At 68.8% G+C, this 10,582-nt stretch overlaps 1 protein-coding gene across 1 annotated transcript; it reads right to left on the bottom strand.

The window, feature by feature from the left end:
• Positions 1-1,525: 1,525 nt before the first annotated feature.
• Positions 1,526-10,138, bottom strand: TFR2 (transferrin receptor 2). Its single transcript, XM_067556133.1, has 19 exons — positions 10,089-10,138; positions 9,176-9,225; positions 8,818-9,046; positions 8,295-8,490; positions 7,794-7,934; positions 7,520-7,631; positions 7,040-7,162; positions 6,663-6,779; positions 5,882-6,021; positions 5,527-5,699; positions 5,211-5,330; positions 4,867-4,949; positions 4,508-4,571; positions 4,144-4,211; positions 3,837-3,913; positions 3,484-3,568; positions 3,100-3,327; positions 2,793-2,933; positions 1,526-2,108 (listed from the first exon to the last, which is right to left on the bottom strand). Exons 2-19 carry the CDS (start codon positions 9,206-9,208, stop codon positions 1,866-1,868), a joined length of 2,373 nt encoding a protein of 790 aa, XP_067412234.1. The 5' UTR covers positions 9,209-9,225; positions 10,089-10,138; the 3' UTR covers positions 1,526-1,865.
• Positions 10,139-10,582: the final 444 nt, after the last annotated feature.

Raw genomic sequence — 10,582 nt, 5'->3', positions numbered from 1 at the left:
ATCAAAAACCCGACTGGGTCTTTGGGGCAGGGCCCAGCCCTGATCTCAGCTGGGGCACGGCCCGTCTCTGGGCAGCGCTGGAGCGGTTCTGTGTCCCCCGCCGATCACTGCCCCCCTGAATCCGATGATGGTCCCTCTGGCCTGCTAGCGCTCTGGTGGTTGAACTTCTAAAGGCAACAGGAATTGGGGAGGGGCTGGAAGAAATGGGTGGCTGGGCTTTCCCCCACGGGCAGAGGCTCTCAGCTGCTCGGCTCAGGAGTCACTGGCTGGGTCAGGGAGGTCGGCTCCGGCATGGGGCGTGGAGGCTTCGCCCCTCTTGGAGGCGCCGGCTCCCCTCCAGACCCAGGGCATCGGGGGGATCTGCAGACCCTTCTGGGGGCTGGCGGTCTGGGCCTCAAAAGCTCCCAGCTGAAATCTGATGCTCAGGGGTCTTGCAAGGCAGTGGGGGGCTGTGGGCCAGGAGTGAGGGGTGCAGTGGGGGGGCTGTGGGCCAGGGGTGCTGGCAGAACTGGGGGGCCCAGGACCAGGAGTGAGGGGTGCCGGCAGAGCTGGGGGGCCCAGGGCCGGGCTAGCAGGGGCTGCAGGTCAAGGGTGAGGGGCACTGCTGAAGTCAGTCTGTCTGTCTCTGGCTGTAGATCTCCAGCAGGACATGCTGATGCTGCGGGTTATCCGGATCATAGTGAACGTGTGGCAGAACCAAGGACTGGACCTTCGGTACCGGGGAACCTGCATCCCTGCTGTGCTGGGGGCAGACGGGACTTGTGGGGGGGTCGGATGGAGGAGGGGGGCCCTGGCCATTCTCCTCCTTCTCCCCGTGTAATCAGCCACCCCACCCCAGAGGTGGCCGCATCTCAGTATAACCAGCCACCAGCTCCTCCCCTGCAGCAGGGGGAAGGGAGGGGTGGGCCTGCACCCATTAAGCCCCTCCCCCAGGAGGGCCAAACTGAGGCTGAAGGGGTGTCTCCTTAAGCCCATCCCCGGGGGGAGGAGCTGCGCGGAGGGGGTGGAGCCTGTGCATTTAGGCTCCTCCCCAGGGGTGGAGCAAAGAGATGATGCCCCCCCCCCAATTCCTGCCTTCTGGGGAGGGGCAACAACCCAGGTCCCCAACCCCCGTGGCCCAGGGTGCCTAAACCGCCCCCGCCCAGGAAGATAGTTCAGGGGAACCTGAGGCTGGGGCATGCCAGGGGCCAATTGGGAGGCGCCCTGGAAATAGACACGGGCAGTCGCAGCATCCGTGTTCCTTGAGCTTTCTGCCTCCGGGGGGGGGCACCTGCCCCGCTCCTCCCGCCCCGAGGGACCCCCCAGCCTAGGCCAGGAGAAGTGAGGTGCAGGGCTGGGGCAGAGCTACATCAACAGGTTGGGAGAGAACCCAGGCGTCCTGGCTCCCAACCCCCTCCCCGCTCCGACCCACCAGCCCCCCTCCCAGAGCTGGGAGAGAACCCAGGAGTCCTGGCACCAGATTGGGGTGGGGAGATGCTTCTGATGAAGGGTTAAATGAAATCTATCATGCAGAATAAAAGGAACCATTTATAGCGGGCGCTGCCACTGATAAATTAACGGGGAGGGGCTGCAGGGAGGGGGGGCAAGAAAGGGGGGACCCCAAGATGGGTGCCCAGGTGGGGGGGGTCTCCCCTGGTGGGATGGATCTCGGGCGGGGAGGAGAAATCCAGAGTCCCTCTGGGGACTCGGTGAAATAGACACTGAGGGGTGCAGGAGGGCATGAATGGGGGGCTCAGGAGGGCTGGGATCTGGGGTGCAGTGGGGTGAGGCGATCAGGGGGGCAGGGATTGTGGGGCTAGAGGGGGAATCTCGGGGTGTAACGGAGGGGCACAAACGAGTTTGCACAGAGGAGGGGTCCGGGGGGCTCAGAAGTTGTTGTCGATGTCCCAGACCTCCCCGCTCAGCGCGTTGGCCACCCCCTGCAGGGTCCAGGTGGCCAGGGCCAGCTGGCGCCGGAACAGGGCCTCGTCGAAGCGGGCGGGCGCCTCCCGCGCCAGGCGCAGGTGCTCCAGCAGCGCCCGCAGCGTGTGGGCCCCGCGCCCGGTCAGGATGTGCCGGAACGGCGTCTCCGCGGCCGCCACGTAGGGAGACAGGAAGTGGAACTCCACCTGGGGGGGGCGCAGGGGGTTGTTAGATGCTGGTTCCTGCCCCCCGGGCTCCCCCGTCCCATCCCTGCGCCTGGGAGCTGCAGTGGGGCGGCCCACGGCACAGACGCGCCTGCAGCAGGTAGAGCCGCAGGCACAGCTACACGGCCAGCTCGGGGCCTGCACCAGGCCCGGCTCAATGCTGGGCACCCATGCAGCAGGCGGGGGATGTGCACGCAGGGGGGCAGGGATGGTACATGCGGTGGGGCAGTGGGGCAGGGACGGTGCACGCAGCGGGGCAGTGGGGCAGGGACGGTGCACGCAGTGGGGTAGGGACGGTGCATGCAGTGGGGCAGGGAGGTGCACACAGTGGGGCAGGGGGCAGGGACGGTGCACGCAGTGGGGTAGGGACGGTGCATGCAGTGGGGCAGGGAGGTGCATGCAGTGGGGCAGGGGGCAGGGACGGTGCATGCAGGGGGGCAGGGACAGTGCACGCAGCGTGGCAGTGGGGCAGGGATGGTGCATGCAGGGGGGCAGGGACGGTGCATGCGGTGGGGCAGTGGGGCTGGGACGGTGCATGCAGTGGGGCAGGGAGGTGCACGCAGCATGGCAGTGGGGCAGGGACCGTGCATGCGGTGGGGCAGTGGGGCAGGGAGGTGCACGCAGCGGGGCAGCGGGGCAGGGTTGCAGGACGACGCAGCCGCTCACCCGCATGATGCGGACGTTGTGCATGCGGTTCAGGCGCTCGTTGTGCTCCTCCGAGCTGTAGATGTCCTGGCGCAGCTTCTCGGCCGCCCGCGTGTAGTCGCCCCGGGCCGAGTACATCCACTGCAGGGTCAGGCCGCGGCTCTGTGGCGGGGGGTGAAATTCAGTGGGGGAGAGACACAGCCCGGCCCCCCCACGGGGCACCCACCCGCACACGCTGGCGCTGGGGCTCCCCCGGTGCGGGCTCCCGGCTCCACAGGGGGCAGCTCTGTGTCCCCCGCGGGGCGTGGGGCTGAGGCGCCCCCCGTACCTTGAGCTCGCCGCTGTACTGGTTGAACTGGGCGATCTCCTGCAGCAGCACCTCGCTGTAGCGGCCGAAGTCCAGCGGCAGCAGGTGGTCGTGGGTGAGTTTGATCAGCAGCTGCCCCACGACCTCGGCCACCGACTTGGCCGCGGCCGGCAGGCGCCCGAAGAGCAGCGCGTTCAGGTTCTCGTAGGTGTCGTCCTGCGTGTCCAGGAACGGGTAGGGGCGGGCGTCCTGCAGGGAGAGTGAGGCTAGCGGGGGCTGTGGGTCAGGGGTGAGGGGCGCCGGCAGAGCTGGGGGGCCCAGGGCAGGGCTGGCAGGGGCTGCGGGTCGGGAGTGAGGGGCACCGGCGGAGCTGCGGGGGGCGGGGAGGGTGCCAGGGTCTCTCACCTCGACGAAGGAGAACTCCACGGCCGGGACCCCGGCGAAGGCGGTGAAGGGGTAGGCGCTGCTGTCCATGGAGAGGGGCTGGATCCTGCAGTGGGGGCAGGAGGGAGCATTAGCGGTTGGGGGTCAAAGGTCTGGGGCTCCCAGCCACAGACAGCTCTGGGTTGCAGGGGGGTGGGGGACAAGGCCGGGAGGGGGCTGGGGGGATCGGGGGAAAGGGGCAGGGCTCAGCGGGGGCCGGTGTCGGAGGTCGGCCGTGAAGGGACGCGACTGGGTGGGGCCGAGGGGGTCGCCGAGATGGGGGTGGAGGGTCACTGTTGGCCGGAGGGGGCTGCCGGGGGTCGCGCCCCACTTACAGCTCGCTGGCCCAGCGCCGATCCGGGGACGTCACCTGCTCGTAGAGACTCTGGCCGCTGCGGTTCGGGCTGTCAACCTGCCGGGGGCGAGTCCCAGGTGACCCCTGACCTCTGCCCCTGCCCCCCCCCCCAACCATTGCTGGGCCTCGGATCCGATCCGAAACCATCACTGCCAACCTGTGACCCACTCCCAGAGCCGGGGAGAGAACCCAGGAGTCCGGGCTCCCAGCCCCCCCTGCTCTAACCACCAGCCCCCCTCCCCTCCCAGGGCGGGCAGAGAACCCAGGCGTCCGGGCGGGTCCCTCACCTGTTTGAGGACGCTCTCGATGAGACTGACGAGCAAGGGGCTGGTCCTGGCGTAGAATTTGTCATCTCCTGGCGTTCCGAGGAGGGAAGAAAAACCGCCCCGGGGGGCCGGTCTGACAATGGAACCCCAATTCCGACCCCCGCTTTGGGGGGACACTCCCCTCCCCCCCGTCCAGGGGCCGAGCCCTGAGCTTGGGATCACCCCCTCCCAGGGGACGTCATAGAGTTAGTCCCATCTTAGAGAGAGGGGGAAACTGAGGCACGGAGTGGGGCTCAGACATCCCCTCCCCCCACCGCTCTAACCACCAGCCCCCCTCCCTTCCCAGAGCCAGAAAACCCAGGCGTCCGGGCCCCCCGCCACGTACCGAGCACAGCGTTGTCCAGACTGATGTAGGCGACGGCTTTGAGGTGCAGCATGGTGAGGTACCCCTGGAGGGGAAGGAGGGTTTGGGGGGGGCGGGGGGAAGATCCAAATTCAGCAGCTATTCCCCCATCCTGCCACCAGGGGGAGCCCAGAGCCTTCTGACTCCTAGAGCCGGGGAGAGAACCCAGGCATCCGGGCTCCCAGCCCCTCCCCCCCTGCTCTAACCTCCAGGCCGCACTCCCCTGCCAGAGCTGTGTTTTGGCCGCAGGGAGAGTGGGGGACAGGCCTGGCGGTGCCCTGTGGGGGTGGTAGGACCCCCTCCCCTTCCCCTGGCAGTGGGGACCCAGGCGTCCGGGTTACCTCCAGCCATTCAGTGGCGCCGACACTGCCAAAATCTCCTGCGTCCCAGCTGGCGAAGAGCAAAGAGCGTCGCAGCTGGAAGCCTGGGGGGGAAGGGGGACACGGACTGAGACCGGGAGATGGGAGGTGGCTCTTGCCCGGCCCCGAGAACCCAGGCGTCTAGTGGGCAGCGGGAACTTTCCCTGCGCCCCTTTAAGGCGGCCATCTTTTTGAGCAGCCTGGTTAATATCCCCCCTCTCTGAGAGCGTGAGGTCCCCCCCTAATGGTCAGCAGGTGTATGACAGGGGAGAGAGCCCCGCCCCCTCGGCTAGTCCCCGCCCGCTCGGCTAGCCCCGCCCCCTTACCATTGCGCACCATGGCGGAGAAGGTCCGGGCCAGCTCCAGGAGTAGGGCCGTGCCCACGCCAGAGCGGGCGGCTCCAGGCCCCAGCGCGTCCCTCTGAGCCCCAATGATCACGTAGTGATCTGCGGGGGGGGGGGGTCCAGGTTAGGGGGAATGGAGACCCCCCCGACAGCTCCCTCCCCGCACACCTCCCCCGTCCCTCCCCTCTGTGCCCCACTGTCCCCCATCCCAATACCGCCCAGACCCCTTCCCTTCCCTCCACCCACAGAGCCCCTGCCCCACGGACACCCTGTGTCCGCACTGCCCCCCCAGCCTCACCCGGTTCAAATCTCCCCTCGATGCACCCGAAGATGTTGCTGATCCTTGTCGCAGACTTGACGTTGTTCACCTGCAGGTGCACCCGGACGCCGGGGTCCCCGGGGCCAAGGTGATACGGGACCTCAGCCAGGCGGCCCTTCCAGTCGCGTGGGGCGTCCGGCCCTGTCAGCTTACTGCGGGGGGCGAGGGGGGTCAGACCAGAGCTCATTCCCAGCCCCGCCAGCTCGCCCCTCTCCCCTAGAGCTGGGGAGAGAACCCAGGTGTCCTGGCTCCCTGCTCCAACCCACCAGCCCCCCCTCCCCGCCCAGAGCCAGGGGGAGAACCCAGGCATCCTGGCTTCCAACCCCCCCCTTACCTGAGGAGGCGGGCGGCCGTGTTGGCACTAATGGGGTGGGCCAGGATGTGGGGCAGCCCCGAGGACTGCACGGGGGGGAACTGGGTGTGGTTGAAGGAAGGGAAGCCAGGGCTGTAGGGGTCACCGGTCCCCATGTGAACCTGTGTTGGGGAGAGACAACGGGTGAGTGACGTCTCCCCAGCCCCCCAGTGTCGGTTCCCAGTCCCCCCCCCCCCCCCCCAGTATTTCCTGCCCCCAGCCGGTTTCGGGGCTGCCGCAGACTTTCTCAGGGAGGATTTTCTGTTTGCTTCCAGGGATGTGAAGCGGCACCGGGAACCGACCCCCGTGGGACGCCCACCGGGAAGTGACCGGTGTGAGGCCGATGCCCCGCACGCGGGTACGGCGTGAGATCCATCAGTTAGCCAGTTTTGAATCCCGGTCACTCTGCCGACCCCGCGTCCTTAACGTAGCATGGTCCCCATTCACAGCCAGCCCCAGCGGCTCGTTACAAAGCGGGATCGTTAGCAGGCTGGGGTCTGTTTGCCCCATGACTGGCGTTAATTATGTGACATGCCGGCAGTTTATTCATCGAGGCACGAATCAGCCTCTCCGTCGCCTTCCCTGGGATCCTTCTCCCGGCCCCTCTGCTCCCGATTCAGGGGACCTGCCCCCAATTCCACCCTCCTGACCTGCCCCCACACAGCCAGACCCCTCCGTCCCTGCAGCCTAGCTTGCTCCCCCTTCCTGGGTCCCTGCTCCCCCCCCATCCCATGCAGACCCCTCCCTGCCCGCCAGCTCTCACATGTCCATAAATGGCCCGGTTCCGGGACAGCCCCAGTTTGCGCAGATCCTGCGGGATGTCCCAGGGGTCAGGGTAGATCAGGACACCCAGCGCCTGGGCGGCCTCCGCGTTTGCCACCTGGGGGAAAGGAGAGAACCCAGGAGTCCTGGCTCCCAGCCCCCCTGCTCTAACCACTAGCCCCCCTCCCCTCCTAGAACTGGGGAGAGAACCCAGGAGTCCTGGCTCCCAGCCCCCCTGGCTCTGAGCCCCTAGCCCCTCTCCCCTCCCAGAGCTGGGGAGAGAACCCAGGAGTCCTGGCTCCCAGCCCCCCCGGCTCTGAGCCCCTAGCCCCCCTCCCCTCCCAGAGCTGGGGAGAGAACCCAGGCGTCCGGGCTCACCTTCTCGGCATAGCTGATCTGCCCCACCCTGACGATGACCAGACAGCCCTGGGGGTTCACACCCAGCTGCCCCAGGGTGTCGAAATCCTCCTGGCGCCCATAGTTGGCGTAGACCAGCCACCCCTGGGGAGAGAGATGGGGTTCAGTGTGGGGGGAGAGGACACCCCCCCAAAGCCACCCCCCCAGGAGCAGGGAATGTTGCCGGGAGCGTTACTGTGGTGTCTCCGGGGGCGCTGTAGGGGCAATACTGGGGGGCGTTGCCGGGGGTGTTACCGTGTCGTTGCTGGGAGCATTACCATGGTGTTGCTCTGGGCACTGTAGGGGCAGTACACGGGGTGGCGGGCCGTTGCCGGGGGTGTTACCATGGCATTGCCAGGGGCACTGTATGGGCAGTACCCATTGCCGGGGCGTTACCGTGGCGTTGCTGGGGTTGCTGTAGGGGCAGTACCCAGGTTGGCGGGGCATTGCCAGGGGCATTACCGTGGCGTTGCCGGAGGCACTGTAGGGGCAGTACATCTCGGGGTCCTCCAGGGGCAGCTTCTCCTGCACGCCCCCCTGTGGGTCCAGCTGGTGCAGGAAGTTGGGGTTCTGCCTGGGGGCCAAAGGGGGGATCAGAGCCCAGCCTGCCCAGCCCCCCTTTCCCCCCCGGCCCCTCTGTCCCCCCTCCTCTTTCACCTTCCCCACCCCATCTCCCATGCTCAGCCCCCTCCCTCGGCCCCCTGTTCGCAGAGCAGTGCCCCCTAACCCCCCAGACCTGTCGGGGCGCTGCAGCCCCACGTAGTGGGTGTCGGTCCAGGCCCGGTCCAGCCCATAGGAGGCGAAACTGTCCAGCAGCTGGCGGGCCAGGGCGTCCATGCGGGGCGAGCCGGGGGGATGGGGGCCCTCGCTCACCCGCCTGGGGGGGAAAGAAGGGGGAGGAGTCAGGGGCTGCTGGGGCCAGATGACCCCCCCCGGGGGTCCCCATGTTGGTGGGGCAGGGGGGTCTCGGTGTTTCGAGGGCGGGGCAGCAATAGGGCCCCATGGAGAGATGGCGCGGTGTGTGTTTCAGGATTGGGATCCTGGAGCGGGATTTGGGGGTCACTGGGAGGGAACCTGTGGAATGGGAGATCCCTGTGATGGGTGGGGGTGAGGGGTGTCTATGGAGTTTGGGGGGGTCAGTGGGGCAGGGGGTCCCCGTGGGGCAGTGTCTCTGGGGGGCGGGGGTTCCCCATGGGGCGGGGGTCCCAGTGGGGCGGGACTCTGGGAGGCGACTCACCGGATGGTGCCCTCGATGGTCTCCTCGCGCAGGTATTTCTGGAACATTTCCTTCAGGTCGGCCCAGTACATGGGGGGGCCCGGGCCCGACGGCTCCTCTGGCCCCCCCTCATCGTTGACCACGGCCAGCAGGTCGCCCCGCAGCCCCTCGCAGGACGGGCAGGTGCTCCGTAGCGCCACGTAGCCCAGCAGGAACGCTGCACGGGAGACGGCGTGGGCACAGGGGGCCGGGCATGGGCACGGGGAGGCTGGACATGGGGGGATGTGGGAGCTGGGGGGCTGTCAGTCGGGGGGTATAAGGCAGAAGGCGGGGCTATCTGTGAAGGGGGCAGGGCTGTCCAGCCAGGGGGCAGAGCTTTAAAGTCAGGGGCGGGGCTGTCCAGACAGGGGGCGGGGCTTTAAAGAAAGGGGCGTGGCTGTCCAGCCAGGGTGCGGGGCTTTAAAGCCAGAGGCCAGGGTGTCCAGCCAGGGGTGGGGCTGCCCGGGCAGGGGGCGGGGCTGCCCGGCTAGGGGGCGGGGCTTACCCACGGTGAAGAGGAGCAGGGTGCACAGCACCAGATAGGTCAGCGCCTTGGTCCGGGCCCGTCGGCCGGGGGTCACCAGGGCAGCCTTGTCCCCGGCCAGCGTCGGCTCCTCTTCCTCCCCCTCGGCCACCTTCAGCTCCAGCCCCACGGCCCCCTCCCCTGGCCCCTGCCCCGGCCCCCCCACGTTCCGGTAGATGGTGTAGGAGCGTCGGCCGGGCCGCTCGCCAGCCTGCGGGAGAGACGGGCGTCAGAGCGCCAGGGGCTGCGGGTCGGGGGTTAGGGGCACCGGGGGGCACAGGCTGTGGGGTCTCTCCCAGCCCGCCGGGGACTCAGGGGAGGGTCTGGACCCGGGACCTACCGCGCCGCGGAGCAGGGATCTCAGCGCCTCCATCGCAGCCGCTTTGCGTCCTGGGGAGAGAGACGGGCCCCGGGGCTGATCAGCCACAAAGCGCCCCAGGGCACCCCCAGAACGGGGGGGGGGGCTGCGGGGCCGGAGTGAGGGGCACCGGCAGAGCGGGGGGCTGGGAGGTTCACCAAATATTTTTCCTGTCAGCTGTGGGTCAAAGGCCGGCGGTGAGCTATTGATTCGCCCGCCTGGCGCCGGGCTGCCCGCGTCACTGAGGGGCCGTGCAGTGGCCAGGCCGGACGGGCAGGGGAGAGCTGCCCCCCAAACCCCAGGCCCCACAGCGCCCCACAGCGCCCTCCACGGTGGTGGCATTGCAGCGGTGCAGGACGTGGCGTGCGGATGAGGGGCTGGGGGAGGCTTGGGGGGCTCTGGGCGGGGGGGTTCTGGGCTGGGGGGCTCCGGGCTGGGGGACTCCGGGGGGCAGGAGAGAGGGCTGGGGGGCAGTTCCGTGGGGAGGGAGCCAGGCACCGGGAGGGGAACCACGGGGGGGGGGGGGCCGGCTGCAGGAGCCTGGCTGGGGTGATAAGAGCCGGGGCGGGCGGGAGCTGATACCGCGGCCCCCAGAGTCACGTAGGCACCAGCCCCCCCCACCCCAGACCGCTGGTGCCCCTCACTCCCGAACCGCAGCCCCTGCTGGCTGGGCCATGGGCCCCCCAGCCCACCAGTGCCCCTCACTCCTGACCCGCAGCCCCCTGCCCGCCCAGCCCGGGCCCCCCCACCCCACCGATGCCCCTCACTCCCAACCCGCAGCCCCCTGAAAATCTTCAGACCCTGTGAAAGGTGCTGGGGAGGACGCCCCTGGGGGGGTCAGTGGGGTTTTCCTAGGGCACCCCCCCCACACTCTGTCCCCCCCAGGGACACTCACAGAGCAGGCGTCTGGTGCTGGGCGCTCGTGAGCGGCTGTTTGTCTCTGATACAAACCCAGGCTCCCACCCCCAGGCCAGCAACACCCTGCCTGGGCCTCCACCCCCCGCCCCCCACCCTGCCCGGGCAGGGCCCCAGAGCGGTGCCAGGGGTCGCTGTGTGGCAGGTACCAGGGCGGGGGACGACCCGGCCTAGGGGGTGCTGTGACCCCATCAGCTAGCTGGAGGGGCAGGTTATGGGGCAGAGGGGCTGGCTGGGAGACCGGGGGGGGGCTGACTGAGGGGGTGGGGATGGGATAGAGGCTGGCTGGGGGGACTGGTAATGGGGCAGGGAGCTGACTGGGGGGCACGGAATGGGGCGGGGAGCTGGCTGGAGGGGCAGTTATGGGGCAGGGGGCTGGCTGAGAGGCCAGAGGGAGCTGGCTGGGGCAGGGGGATGACTGGGGGGGCCAGTAACAGGGCAGGGGGCTGGCTGGGGGCCGGTAATGGGGCAAAG

This window comes from Emydura macquarii, unplaced genomic scaffold (assembly GCF_026122565.2).
Source record: "Emydura macquarii macquarii isolate MOO-44397 ecotype Brisbane River unplaced genomic scaffold, CSIRO-AGI_Emac_v2 contig_306, whole genome shotgun sequence".
Taxonomy (NCBI): Eukaryota; Metazoa; Chordata; order Testudines; family Chelidae; genus Emydura; species Emydura macquarii.
Note: the sequence above shows the minus strand (reverse complement) of the source record. Positions and strands in the feature narration are given on the sequence as shown.